At 32.3% G+C, this 15,123-nt stretch overlaps 4 protein-coding genes across 4 annotated transcripts; 1 reads left to right on the top strand and 3 right to left on the bottom strand.

The window, feature by feature from the left end:
• Positions 1–3,388: 3,388 nt before the first annotated feature.
• Positions 3,389–7,236, bottom strand: LOC116343241. The gene is made up of 3 exons (XM_031771200.1): positions 7,069–7,236; positions 5,970–6,945; positions 3,389–5,903 (listed from the first exon to the last, which is right to left on the bottom strand). Exons 2-3 carry the CDS (start codon positions 6,933–6,935, stop codon positions 4,413–4,415), a joined length of 2,457 nt encoding a protein of 818 aa, XP_031627060.1. The 5' UTR covers positions 6,936–6,945; positions 7,069–7,236; the 3' UTR covers positions 3,389–4,412.
• Positions 7,237–9,540: 2,304 nt separating this feature from the next.
• LOC116343358 lies at positions 9,541–11,167 on the top strand. The gene is made up of 2 exons (XM_031771377.1): positions 9,541–9,649; positions 9,740–11,167. Exons 1-2 carry the CDS (start codon positions 9,599–9,601, stop codon positions 11,069–11,071), a joined length of 1,383 nt encoding a protein of 460 aa, XP_031627237.1. The 5' UTR covers positions 9,541–9,598; the 3' UTR covers positions 11,072–11,167.
• Positions 11,168–11,270: 103 nt separating this feature from the next.
• On the bottom strand, positions 11,271–12,903 carry LOC116343405. Its single transcript, XM_031771429.1, has 5 exons — positions 12,058–12,903; positions 11,926–11,989; positions 11,747–11,856; positions 11,537–11,689; positions 11,271–11,477 (listed from the first exon to the last, which is right to left on the bottom strand). The coding sequence occupies exons 1-5, from the start codon at positions 12,100–12,102 to the stop codon at positions 11,328–11,330; spliced, it is 522 nt and encodes a 173-aa protein (XP_031627289.1). The 5' UTR covers positions 12,103–12,903; the 3' UTR covers positions 11,271–11,327.
• Positions 12,904–12,917: 14 nt separating this feature from the next.
• Positions 12,918–14,999, bottom strand: LOC116343183 (zinc finger protein 91-like). The gene is made up of 7 exons (XM_031771112.1): positions 14,825–14,999; positions 14,642–14,759; positions 14,406–14,466; positions 13,899–14,340; positions 13,568–13,813; positions 13,256–13,506; positions 12,918–13,194 (listed from the first exon to the last, which is right to left on the bottom strand). Exons 1-7 carry the CDS (start codon positions 14,976–14,978, stop codon positions 12,970–12,972), a joined length of 1,497 nt encoding a protein of 498 aa, XP_031626972.1. The 5' UTR covers positions 14,979–14,999; the 3' UTR covers positions 12,918–12,969.
• Between the last annotated feature and the right edge of the window lie 124 nt (positions 15,000–15,123).

The following is a 15,123-nucleotide window of genomic DNA, read 5'->3' as shown; positions in this document are numbered from 1 at the left end:
CCCCTCTGCCAAATCGACAATTTTCAATATTTTTTCAAACTCTCGGAGGTTTTGAGTTCTTAGAGAGCACTCTCACTGGCTTCTCAGTGTCTCCACTCATTTGCACAACTTTTAATTTTGACTTTTTGTACCTAGAATTGACTTAACCTTCATATAAATACCTCCTTTCGAACTAATGATTTCAAATCACATGCCCCTCTGCCAAATCGACAATTTTCAATATTTCTTCAAACTTTCGGAGGTTTTGAGTTCTTGGAGAGCCCTCTCACTGGCTTCTCAGTGTCTCCACTCATTTGTATAACTTTCAGTCTTGACTTTTTGTGCGTAGAATTGGCTGAACCTTCAAATAAATACCTCCTTTCGAACTAATATTTTTTCAATTCACATGCCAGCCTGCCAAATCGACAGACTCAAAGAATAACTCAACGGTTCATACCATTTTTCCACTCGTATCTAATTAACATTCAAAGCTTCAGCCCAATAAAAGCTGTTCACAAATGTAGAATAAATGCGAGTGGAGCAGGTCATATAAAAATGGTACAAAAAACGGTTATAATTTCATATTCATTCTTTTTGAAAAATTTACTATAGAAAAAACTATCATTTCGTTTTTAGATTTTGCCACGTAAAAAATTATTTTTTTGAAAAATTTGCTATAGAAAACTCTCAGACGCTGCTGAATTTAAATATTTTGGAACTTTGATACATCGGTATTTAATTTTATGAATTTGAATGAAATGAAATAATTGATTGAAATGCATATTTTTTGCAAAGCCGAAGCTTTTAGTTAAATTTACAATTTTTAAATCACATGATTTATCGAAAATCAATTTCCATTGTCAATTTCGGGTCATTCTCTGAATTGAACATGGAAGAAAGAAGAAGATGACAGAAAAGTGTATAAGTGAGGTTTCGTGCAGTGGAAAAATGCAATGACACATCCTGAAATGAAGATTTGAGAAAAGCGATATCATATACGATGTGGCAGTTATTGTTGTCGATCAATTAAAATATTTCCTGTATGAATATTAAACATGAATATGACTAGAGCTGCTTACCACACGCGGTTCATTATTTTCATACAGATTTCTACTTTAAGCATTTGTTATTCATTTACAATTGTTCGGGTTTTATTTTCAAGTTGTGCTTTAAAACCTTTTTATACATTTTAATACACAGTATTTTCATTCATAAAAAATATTTTGTTAAGAATTTTTAATTAAAAAATTCCACAGCAATGATACCGATGTAATACCCAGTTGAGATCAAATGACGGAATATTTCACTGCATATAACAAGTAGAGCTCTTGTCAATATTATTTCAAAAATTCAAAAACATTTCTGTTACATGTTTATTATTGAGTAACGGAACTATATAAAAGGAGATGCCATCAGTTATTCCTTACATCCAAATCGTTGAACAGTTAAGAAGTTGTTTTGTGTTCTTCTATAGAATAGAGAAGAAATGTACACTTTTAACGCTTGCGTCTTGGCTTTAATCTTTTTTGAAGTATTTGTGAGAATATTTATTGAATTTTTTTAAAGTTTCAAAGTACGTATTCACCATCTTTTTTTCGAAAATATTTTTTCTGTTCACTCAAGGTTTTTCAATGCGATGCTGCTCCAAATGACGATGATGACGTCAAATTGCCCTATGAAGTAATAGGGAAAATACTCCACAAAGGTGGTTTAAACGCAACGAAAGGAGCAGGACGATCACGAGCTCTAATCGCCGCATCCAAGGATGGAATGAGCAGAATTTTTGAAGACCGCATACTTGTGATCGACAAATCGGTGAATCTTAACCGTTCCGTTGGGACTCATGAAAGCTATCGTTGTAAAAATAGGCGATTTTATTTTGAATTCAGAAGTTATGCCAGACTAATGTCACTCTTTGAAACATTTGGTAAACATGCAAGACGCATTACTTTATATTATCACTCCATGGATCCAACTATAAGGCGTGATATAAACAAGAACATTGTCAACAAATACGCAAATTATTTAGTTGGACTTAACATGTATTTAGTTGGAATTAAACATGACTCGGAAATTTGGGACGAAATATCGAATCAAAATGGAGAAATTCAGTTTCCGAATGTAAAAAAAATTCAGCTATGTGTGCTATGCCGCTGAGAGCAGTATACAATCACTTGATTTTAATGCAATATTCCCCAAACTTGAATCTTTCAAGTTGTTTGGCTCCATAAAAGACCCAAACTGCTTGGAAAACATCAAGAATTTAAAAGAATTATCGCTATATAGTCATTCAATACCAGAACTCAAGCTCCAAGATATTTTCGCAAAAAATAAACAAATATCGAAACTCAACATTTCGCCCCATAAAGCAGAGACTCTACAATCGATCAGCAAATATTTGAAAAATTTACAAACACTTAAAATTGTCAGGGCTGGCGATGAATTTTTGAAAGGAGGTAATCGAGTCTATAATCTTACATCAGTGACAACTTTTGTTGTCGAAATTGATGGAACAAGACTGTTAACGGGAGGTCTGTCATTCAAAATGCCTAATCTGAAAAAGCTAGTTGTGCGCGGAGAAGAAATCAATCAACAACTGTCTGATTTTATCAATCATTTTGAAAATTTGGATACGGTAGAAATTAAACCAACGGATGGTATATATGATTCCATATTTTGCATAGACAAATTGACGAATGTCAAAGAATATATATCACCATTTTTCTGTCATCAATTGCCACTTTTAAAGGAGTTTTTCGAAACATTCGATAAAACAAAATCAAATCTGAATTCATTAAAATTGAAATGTTTTGCACATTTCAAACTTGATAATTCTGAAGCAATTATGAATGAAATCAATGATCATTTGATAAAATCTAATAAACCAACGTGGACTCTATCTGATGTAACCAACAAAAACTACTTGATGATTAAACGTAATCTGTGAATTGGTAAACATGGATTCCGTTCTAATTTCATAAATTCTTAAAATTGTTTGAATCTAAAATTTGAACGATAACCAAACTCTTTTAATAAAATACAGTGAAAAATAATAAATAATTGACAAGAAATCGCTTTATTTATTTACTTTAAAAAAGATATAAAATTAATTCTTTCCACATCTTCAAAAATGTTCGATCGAGGTAGCTCGTGTGATTATTTTAACACTTTTTACGAGTAATTACTCAGTGTAATTATTTCGATTATATTTTTAAGGAATTATAAACCAAAATAATCAAAGAAAAAAAGTTCTCATCTCGAAAAAAATTAATGCATTAAAGGGTTAAAATAAGTCGACTTTTTTTGGCAAATAATTTTCATTGTCATTTTTTGATCATTTGCCAATTTGAAGATGGCAACAAGAAGAAGATGGAAGAAAAGTGGAAAAATTCTATGACACGCATTGAAATGAAAATGTGCAAAAAAGTCATATTTTATTTTTGTCATTCAATTAAAATATTTCCTGTATAATACGCGCATATATGAATATACGCGGTTTAGCATTTGCATATATACACGTTTCCAGTTGATGCATATTTTACTTATCAACAATCGTCCTAGTTTTAGTTCTAGGTTGTGTTATAAAGCTTTTGAAAAAATAGAATGTTTGTTGAACCAATATCATAAGCATTCTTTCGCTGAGAATTTTAAATTAAAAAATTTCACAGCAATATTTTAAAAAGCATTTTATTAAAAAAATCCCTTTCTATTTTAATTTCGCATAAATTGCTTAAAATACTTTAATCAGAGACTGTTTTTCAGAGCAATATATGTGGAGAGGAGCGCTTAGAGGAGGCGGAGAAGCTCAGTGAGGGGCAAAATCGTAAAAGTTAAAAAAATATTCAAATTGATAATATTCTGATTTTTGATATTTTTTCAACTTTTAATATTTGGCTCCTCAGTGCTCTGAGAAACATTGTCTCTGATTTCATTTATTTATTTTGTGATTTATTGTGTAATTTATCAAATAAGTAAAATATTATGAATTATCACTATTTTTACACTTTTTTTAAAATCTATTACTTAAACCATTTCAATCTAAAATGTGAATGATAAAGAAATAAAAAATAGATAAATGTTAAATAATTGGGTTTCTATTACTGAATATAGCTTTTCGGAGAATATCGTGAAAGCCAAATTACTTATTTTTTTTAATATATTAATATTAAATAGACAAAACGACCGAAGCTATAACTAAAGCATCGTATGTAATTATATTGGTAGACAATTCTGGTAGAAATATCATACTGGTAACGTTTACGAAATGGATTCATCAGTCTATTTTCCTTACTTATTCCAGTTTCAACAAGAAAAAAAAATGTTTCTTTTTGACGATTAAGCTGATAAAGCTAATAAATAATTTAAAAAAAATCGCCTCTATTTTATGAATCGCAATGATTGAATGTTTTTAAATTTGATGCGAGTAATTTTGATTACAGTGGTCTCCTTATGACATTTTCTGGACTTTCAAACACTTCATCGCAAACTCTGCCATCATTTCCGATATTAACATAAAGAATTTTGACATTTTTCGGAAACATATCACACACCATTTTCATAAATGGCTTATTATTCGGATTAATAGACGGTTGACCAAATCTTCTACTGAACGAATTTTTGACCAATTGTATAACTTGTAATTGCCTGCAATTATCTTTTACGCATTTGAACATTTCTTTTGCACAGTCCATTTTTAAATGTCCCGAAAAATCTGCATCAAAATAAAGCGATAGTTTCACCAATTTTCTACAATTTTCAAATAAATACTGAACGTTTTCTCTTTCAATGTGTCCCACAATCAGATTCAAAATCGTTAAATTCGAAAACCGCGCAATAATATTGATTAATCTTATGCGTTGAAGTTTATCAGCTTCATAAATATTATCGCTCCAGTCTTCGGATGTCCTGTGTTCATACATTCTCCAAGTCTCGAACATTCCAACGGTGAACTCGGTGATTCGAGCACAAGCCTCTCGATCCATGTCGTTCAATAATTTTGCGATGCCATCATCAACTTTGTTCACTTTAATTGTTGTCAAATTGTCAAAGATGGTTGTTTTCGGAGTATTAAAACAGTCTTTTGGCGGAATAGATTCCATTTCGATATCTAAATGCGTCAATTTTGGACAATGAAAGAGCGAGAAAAATTGAAGAGTTGGTGATTGTAGTTCTTTTATCTTTAGTTTGATCAGATTTGGAAACAAAAGTTGTAATCCATCCATAAATTTTGGATTGTGCTCATGGATGTGCAATTCGATGAGATTTTCTCCATATCTCTGAACTATTAGATTCCAAAATGGATGTAAATCGTCTGCACTTCTTAATGACAGTTCATATTCATCATCATCATCTTCAGCTAATGTATCGTATATTTCGAGTTTAGTGATGTTGTCTCCAAAACGATGAAAATCTTCTTCCATTTGCGATCCGCCTGGAAACTCAATGCGAAACAGTTGATTTGAAATGTGAGGCTTCACTTCCGTGCGCAAACGTGTACAGGTGTCATACGAAGAACGTTGACTATCGTCGTCTAAATGGTTGAAGATCAGTTGAAAACATTTTCCAGGCAAATCCAGAATGTGCGTATTGCGTATTGGTTGTCCATTCCTTGTTAGTTTTTCTTTGGTCATAACAATGGTTTCATACCTTTCGTCCAAGGTTAAAACAAATTTAGCATCTTCGCGGCGTTCAACGAATCGTGCAAAACAACGATGGAAGTCCAAATCAAAGTCTAAATATTCCTCAACATTTCTTCCATGGATAATAAATTCCACTAGACTGTTATTTTGCGAGAAAATTTTCAATATTTTTTCCAAATCAATCGTCAATGTTTTGCTTGCATTGTAGATGCGCAATGAATTCAGCCTTGGAAGACGTTGCACCAGAATCAAAAGCAGTGGCATCGCCACATTAATTTCGTGTATCTAAAATAGTTGAGGGGAAATTCATTAGTTGCGGAAACTGTTCTAAATATAAATTTCAAAACTTACATCGATTCGCTTCAGTTGATCGAAAGAACAAATGACATCGATGACATCCGCACGCATCTCACACATTTCATCTTGGAATGGCGTCAGCTTCAAATGTTTGATGTGCTTGCAATTGCTTGTGAATGAACGAAGCGTTCGGATATTTGATGGATCGTGAATTGGAATGTTTTGCATGAATCCCATGTTATTTTGAAGCAAATATCCAACAGCAACCTTAAGTGTTTCCAGTTTTTTCAAACTAGGCACTTGATATTCGTTGAGAATGCCATGATAGTGTGGGTTTATTTGAAGGCTTTTGAGTTCGTTCAACGCACTATTAACCACTCCAAATATGCCAAGATCTATTCCACGAAGAGACACCATTGATAATTGTTGTAGCTGTGGATTACTTTTGATAAATTCGATGAAATCTTGCTGATTCAATCCCTTGATATTTTCGACGTTGAAGCTTGTGAGTTTCGGTAATGTGACTCGAGTCCATTTTGAACACTCAATATTGAGATGTTTCAAAGTCAAACATTCCAATTTCGGAAGCGATAAAAAAAACTGACTGGTGAATGAATCAAATGAATTGAATTGACCAATTGGATTTTCCGTTTCTTTTGATATTATCAATTTCTTTGTAAAACAACACTTTTGTTCGATTACACGAAAGAGCCAATGATTTGCGCTGATGCATGGACGATAAAAGACCAAATTCAAGCCGATTAATTTGTCTCCGAATGTATTGAAAATGGGCCAGTACGGTTTTGGTTCATCTCTCGTATCATCGGTGTAAATGTTTATTGTGTAGTGCTTGTCATCAGTTTGTCCATTGTACTTTAAAGCGAATGCTTCTCTAGCATAAGTTTTGAAAATTTTACAAACTCGCGTAGCTGCCAACAAATCCGTATCATTTAAATTCTGAAGTATTTCGGGCAAAACCTCAATCGGAAGATCAAGCAAATTGATTTCATTCGTATCCATATTATTGGCCCTTTTAACAGTAGAAACAGACAAAAATTACATTAGTTTATAATATTTATACAATTTTGTAAATGGAATCTATTTAAATTTCAACAAATTTCTACAAAACCGAAACACACTCAAAAATACTCACCGATCTTGACGGCGTCGCTTCTTAAACCCTTACTTTCACAATTATTTCAAGAAAAAACCACTTCATTTACCGAATAACGTTAAATTTTATTGAAAAATCAACAACTACTGCAATACATTTGCTTCATTTATATTTTTGCGAAATTAAATGTGCACCGCTGAAAAAGAATACACATCTGTTATTTGATTCTGTCAAACTAAAAAGGCGCAAAATGAACATATGTGCATGACTTATGTGTGTATGTTTGACATGTCACATGTTTGTTTGTGTACGATGTACGTGTAGACTACATGTTTACAACTCATACAGTCATATTTGGCTCTCTCTATGTACGCGTGTGCAGAATATACAGCATGTTTGAAACTGACAGCAAAAAAAAACATTAGTATTTTGTACGGAATAATAAAAATATTTAATTTTATCATATGTAGAATTTCATATATTCTATCCATTTTGGATTAATTTTGAACTATTTTTTTTTTCTTTTTCGAGAATTAATATGATGTATGTTATTTCTTCGCACTGTATGAAAAGGCTGCTTTTTCTATCTACTAATAACAGAAATACATAAACTGTTCGACAACGTAATATTTTAATTCAACTAAATAAAAATCAATTTATTCGCAAATAAAAGGTGTATTGAATTTACTACTTAAAATAAGTCGAGATTTTTTATTTTTGCTAATGCCGAATCTGAAGTCAAATTTGCAATTTTAAATCATATGATTCATCAAAAAATCAATATTCGTTGTCATTTTCGATAATTTGAAATGAAAAAAAGAAGGTTTTATGCAGTGGAAAAATTCAATGAAACGTATTGAAATGAAGATGTGAAAAAACTTCATCATTTACAAGTGGCAGTTACTGATGTCTCTCAGTTAAAATATTTCATGTATGAATATTAAAAATGCGGCAAATAAGCTTTGAGACGCACATGCTACCATATGACTAAGGTTGTTTACATTTTCATACACGTTTCCAGCTTAAGCTATACTCATCTACATTTGTTCTAGTTTAAGTTTCACGTTGTTTTGAACCTTTTTGAATGAATTTTATGTATTTGAACACAGCGTGTTCATGAACATTCTTTTCTTAAGAAATTTTAATTAACAAATTGCTCAGCAATATTCTGAAGTAATACCTACACAAAGGATCAACTGAGGGAAAATTTCTGTAATTTTACTTTTCCGTACACATAGTGTAAGGTGAAAAGTATTGTAATCGGTCAAAATTTTGAAAACTTCAGAAACATGTTTTCTGGACGTTTCTGAGGTCAGCGAACCCGAATCAGGCCGTTTTGAGCATGGTTTATGTTAATCTGTACGTCGTACGTCGTAAGTTGTACGTCGTACGTTGTACGTCGTACGCAAAATTTGTTAGCAAGATTGCGCTCATCGTAGAAACTTAATTCAAAATCTGACTTTACAGGATGATTGGGGGTCCCGAGGAATAGAAATCATTAGCTTTTGAGCGACTTTGGTTGATGGGAAAAAATGTCATGCCTGGAGTGATACCTATGAAAAAGAGTCCAATTTTCGTCCAAAAGTCATACTTAATGTGGACTTAAACATTCAAAAATATGTATTGGGGGGTTTTTTGGCACGAGAAAACCGAATCTGAGGTTATTTTTGAGATACAATCAATTTTTAAAACAGTTTCCTTGAAAAAATCACAAAAAAAATGAATTTTTGTATGGGAGCCATGCCTGTATGATACTTTAATGACGTGAAACTTTGCACAGACTATTTTTTACACAAAATAATAACATTCTGAAAGTTTGAAGAGATTTCGATCAAAAATAGGGGTACCTTCCATACAAAATTTTAAATTTTTGGCTCAAAAACGAATATTTTGTATGGGAGGTACCCTTAATTTTGGTTGAAATTTCTCCAAACCCTACGAATGTTATTTTTTTGTGAAAAAATAACCTGTGCAAAGTTTCACACCATTAATATAGCATACAGACATGGCTCCCATACAAAGATCCAAATTTTTTGTGACTTTAGTTATGGAAAGTGTTTCAAAAATAATTTTTATGGCAAAATTAACGTCAGACATATTTTTTATAGTATTTTGTTAGAAAATAGAATACTTTCAAATGTCGTACAAATGGGTTCATCATGAAAGTGTGAAAAATCTTTTCTCGGGTACTTCTGCTATTAAATTAAAAAATATTTCGTTGCCAAAGTTGAAACATATTTTTTGGTTTCGAACTTTACGACGCTTGAAAGGCTTGAAAAATCGAACAAATATTATTTTGAACTTTCTTAATAAAATACGCAACTACCACAGTGCGGAAAAGTTCGTCTTACTCCCGTAAGACTTTTTATTTTTATTTTACTTGCAAAAAAATAAGTTTAATTCTAATTCGAGATAGACTTTATGTCAATATTATTTCAAAAATATGTCTTTTACATGTGTAACTGAAATGTATAATAATGCCTATTTCCATAAAGTCATCAGTTATTCTTTTCATCTGAATCGTTGAATAGCTTTGGGAATTGTTTTTTCCTTCAAAAGTTGAGAAAAAATGGGAATTTATTACGGCTTGACTGTGATCCTTGTCACTTTTTTGGGATTTGTAAGTATATTTGTGGTAATTTTTCTGCATCAAACAACTGAAAATAATGTATTTTCAAAAAAAAAAAACTTATTTTCTCCAACACACTAGATAATTCAATGCAACGCTGTGGGAGATAATGTTGAATACTTGCCTGATTTGCCCGATGAATTAATCGCGGCGATACTGCACCAAGGTGGTTTGGAATTATCGAAAAAAGCAGGACGATCAAAAGCCCTAATTCCCGCATCGAGAATGGCAATGAGTAACATTTTTCGGGACCGATTACTTTTCATCGACAGTTACATGACTATGAACCGTTCCGATGAATCTTATGAGCGTTATGATAATGAAGACTATCACTTTCAATTCGGTAGTCTTGACAGACTTAATTCACTATTCGAGACATTCGGCAAAGATGCACGGCGAATTCTGATAAATTACCGGTTTATGGATGAAACTATTAGGCGCGATATAAATAAGAATATTATCAATAAGTATGCAAACTATTTTACTCAATTGATCATGATTGCTCAAAACGATTCCGGGATTTGGGAGGAAATATCGAATGAAAAAGGGGTAGTTCAGTTTCCAAACGTGAAAAAGTTCACTTACGGCTGCCATATCGCTGACAGCAACAGAACATCATTCGATTTGAATAAAATATTTCCCAATCTTGAATCTTTCAAGTTGTTTGGCTCCATAAAAGACCCAAATTGCTTAGCAAATGTCACGAAATTGACAGAATTAAGGCTACGCGATGCTTCCATAGAAGAGCATCATTTACCAGATATTTTCGCAAAAAATAAACAAATATCGGAGCTCTCCTTCTCAACTAAAAGTGCGAACACTCTTCGCGCCATTGCGCAAAATTTAAAAAACTTGCAAATACTCAAAATTAGAAACGCTGGCAGCGATTTTTTGATTCGAGCAACAAATCGACCAGTTTATAATCTCACGTCTGTAACCAATTTCGATCTATATGTTTATAGCTCAAGCGAAATAATAGAAAATTTGGCATTTGACATGCCAAACTTGAAAAAAATGGTTTTGCGTGTAGTGTTAATCGATCCTCAAATTACGAATTTCATCAATCGTTTCAAGCATTTGGAAAGTGTGCGAATTATCCCATATGATTTATATAATGTCGTTGAATGCATAGAAAAATTGACTCATGCCAAAGAATTTACGTCGCCGTTTCTCTGTTCTCAAATATCAGAACTAACAAACTTTTTCGAAACTTCAAAATCCAATTTGAAGAGATTAAAGTTGATATGCTATGATGAATTCGAATCTCATATTTACGACGAAACAATGAACGAAATCAACGAACATTTAAAAGAATCTGACAAACCAACATGGACAGTATCTGAAGGGATACATCAGGAGCTATTGATGGGAGGAGAGGATTTAAAATATTTGATGTTTAAACGTAATCCATGAATTTGAAAGAATTTCACTAAAAATATATCGAATTGGCGACGATTCAAAATGTTGAATAATAAATTATGTTTTTCTATCCAATTTATTTTTCACAAGAAAAAGGTTTGAGTAAAAAAAGGAATTAAGAAAAAAAAGAAACAATGTTGTTTTTATTTTCTCAATTACTGACTTTTTTAATTAATTAATTTTTAAACCGACATAATAAATATTCAAAATTGGATCAACCTTTCAAAAAATTCGTAATTTTCATTTAATTTTATGTGAATAATCTAACGACATCAGGAGTACAATACAAGAGTAAATATAATGATATTAAAAATAATGGTAAAATTCGCAATGCCAGTCTAAATTGTGAGTGTTCCGAGTTCTCGTTGTAAAAATACAAAGAAATTACCCAACGAACAACCTACAAAGAAAAATTAAATAAAAAAATGTGTTCATTGATATGATTCATTATTGATATACTTGAGTTCCGAAATAAACTCCACCCAAAGCGTTCGAAATATACTTTTCTTTGACGATTTCGCCTAAGATTGAATCAAGCTGATCTCTTGATTTATATACAATGAAAGTAATACTGGCTGCAAACGTAATTGAAATCATCAACCAAATTATCACCTGAAACAGACAAATTGTTACACTTGAATGGCATAAAAGTGTTCCAAAATCACTTACAGAACGTATGAAATTGTCTTCGATATTTTTAGCATAAAAACCAAGGACGGCAGTTAAAGAACCAATTATTAAAGTAAGACCCGGGATAAACCACTGCCATAGCGACAAATCTAATGCAAATTAATCACAAACAAAATATATACAAAACAGTAATCACACAAAACCATTCAAATTATTACCAAAGAATCTGCGCAATCGATCCACACTCGACAAATTCATTGGCGTAAATATAACACCGTGTAGCTATCATAGAATAAACAAAAAAAAAAATTGAAAAAATACACCAGTATTACTACTTCAGTCACACTCACTTTCGTAAGCACATTTGGTTTAACTGCTTTTGAAAAATCAGTCATTTTCGCATCCGATAAATTTTATTTGTTGAACGGTCTAAAAATAAATAATGGTCTCTGTCGTCATTTGCATGAAGTCTATTCAATTGATGCTATCGTGACAAAATTAAAAAAATCCACATGCACTGAATTTTATTCATTGAAACAAAATATAAATGAATGAGCTTATACAATATATAGACCGTAACTGAAACCTAAAACTATCTATCATCGCATGACATGTTGTAATAATTGTACGATGAGAACTGGACTGATAATTATTTTACACACACATTTTCATACAATCGTCAACAGCACAGTTGACACTTGTTGTGGCGCGATGGACCAAATGTCAACTGCGCTATTGTAGTGACGATTTTATGAAAATACCAATAATATCTATTATCAACTATTGGTAAACTTTGGCAATACATTGAAACTATTTTCCTACTACTGTTTTTCTGTGTGCACAAATGTACAAGTGTGTATGTGTTATTATGTCCCTCCTTATAAGTTTATGATAAAAAAGTTGTGATACGTTATTACTTATTTGATAATTTTGTGAAGTAAACAAATTTATCAGTTTGATTGTCTTTAGTTGAACGCTCTAGAATAAAAACAACGTTCAGTTCTAGAGCGTTCAGTTTAAAACAACTCTTCTGTCAGTTAAAAGTTAAAAAACACTTAATTTTTGTTTGAGAACACAAAAGTGTTCCAATCAAAGTGTTGCTCAATGCACTCAAACACACTTTACTTGCTTATCTATTCGGCGATAATGAAAACGGTCATTCATTTCGTTTGTTTTCACTCAATTTGAATGACTCATAGTAAACAACCAATTGCATTTTATCGATAACGTTTTATTTCAACATGTTCATTATCTATCAGATATCAATGTAAAATGCCGCTTAGTTTATCAAAGTAAAATTTTTCGCTGGGAAGTTTGACGTTTTCATCAGAGTGTTGAAGCCACATATGTTTCTTGAGTCCATTGTACCACGAATATACACACGAGCATTCTTTTTGAGGACAATAAAATGGTTTCAATCCCGTATGAATTATACTATGTTTCTTAAGTGATTCTCGCGTAAAAAACGATCGACTGCATTTTTCACACTAAAAAAACAAAACAGAAATTAATAAATATGTCGGAAAGATAGTACTAATTAGGCCTTACTTTGTTTGTTTTTTGTTTTTCGTGAATGTTTCGCGTGTGTTTGACCACATTGCTTGCAGTTCGAAATTTCATCGGACAATGTTGACATGTATACGGTTGCACACCACTGTGTGTACGTTCGTGTATTCTCAAATTGGCCTTTGTATTCGTGATAAATGTACAATTTGAACATTGAAAGTCCTTTGCGTCAGTATGAATGACGCGATGATTGCTCATAGCACTGGATGTTTTGAAGGATTTTGCACAAATCTCTGCAATAATAACATTGATTAATAATGCATTTTAGTTGATTTATGGCAGTAATATGCTCACCACATTTATAAGGGCGTTCATTTGTATGCGTTCTCAAATGAATTGTCAGCGAACATTTTACACGAAACCATTTATCGCATTCAGGACACTGATATGACTTCTTTCCTCTCTGTGCTTTCTTGTGATTTTGCCTCATGTGATCACGTATACTTTGTTTACTCGAAAGTACAGCGCTGCATATATCGCATCGAAACTTTCCCATTGGATTTGTATGGACTTCTTCGTAGGTTTCCAATATATCGAGACCTGGGAGAGAATCACAAATAAAAATAGAAAAAATGGAAATTAATCAATACGTAATTGAAAAATAATCGAAAGAATGGAAAGGAACCTTGATCGTGACCCGTTTTCGACTCAAAAAATGTAACTTCTTCTTTTTCCTCTGCTATAGAAGTGGTAACAATGTCTTTCCCCTGTTCTGTGTCCCCGATATTTTCATATTGGAAGTCAATATCACACAAATCGTATTGATGGATGAGATCTCGAAATGTTTCTTCCGTCTTACGGCATAATACCTTCAATTGATAGGCATTCTCAAGGAGAATTGAACAACTCATGCAAATATACTGGGGTAGTTGATCATCAGCCGATGCTTTTGTTGCGAAACACGAACAATAATTCAATTTCTCTAGCAGTGATACCTCTTCACGGCTTTGAAGGATCTCGTTTTCAGCGTCAAAGAGAAATATCATTTTCGAACTACTTGACGCCAAACAAATACGGCAATGGGTGGATAAGTCCTGGATTGATTTTGAGTTTCTTCGTACGGGTTTCTGTGAGTTAATAAAATTGATGCGTTCAATAAAAATAGAATTAATGTCGGACTCATTAATTTTACCTTAGATTGAATATATCTCGATAATACTCTATCCTCCGGTGTCATCAACTCGGAACAACCACTTAATGAAGAAACAACAGAAAACATATCAGTACTATTCTCACTATAAAAAGTTAATGGGTCTATTCACACGGCAACATGATCTGTTGGTGTCTTGACTCTTTTACAAAATTCTATTTCCCAATTTCTCCGAGTCTAATTAAGCAAAAATGTGTTTAAAGAAAATTGCCTCTTACCTCACAAAATGTATCCATGCCTTCAAAACATTTAACCATTCGGTTTGATTACATTTCAGGTTTTGTTTATTCAGCTCATTGACTAGATGCTTACTGACTTCTGGAAGTGACTCAAGTTCTATGAAATTGGAATAAAATAAAAAATCAAACGACATGATTTCAATTGAAATTAGAGTTGTTTACCATTCAAGAAGTGTCGCTCTTTTCTCACATACTGAAGTAGCTTTTGTTTGTGATATGGTGTTAGTTGTTCAATCAAACTTTGATTGTATTCATCAGAGTCAACGGGCTCTATGCGAATCGAAGACAAAATTGGTGGACTGGCGATATTATTCATTTCTTTTTATTTTCTTAAACGGTACATATTTCTTTTTTTGCTTAAATCATTGTTTACAACATTCAATAAGCTTGACAATTCAATTGTCATCTGTCACTGTTGCTACAACCCAAGTATTGTCCGATGAAAATTGTTTTTCCAACGA

This window comes from Contarinia nasturtii, unplaced genomic scaffold, assembly GCF_009176525.2.
Source record: "Contarinia nasturtii isolate CC-2019 unplaced genomic scaffold, AAFC_CNas_1.1 Cnas_scaffold_993, whole genome shotgun sequence".
Classification (NCBI taxonomy): Eukaryota; Metazoa; Arthropoda; class Insecta; order Diptera; family Cecidomyiidae; genus Contarinia; species Contarinia nasturtii.
The sequence above is the reverse complement of the archived record's forward strand: the minus strand, read 5'-3'. Positions and strand labels throughout refer to the sequence as shown.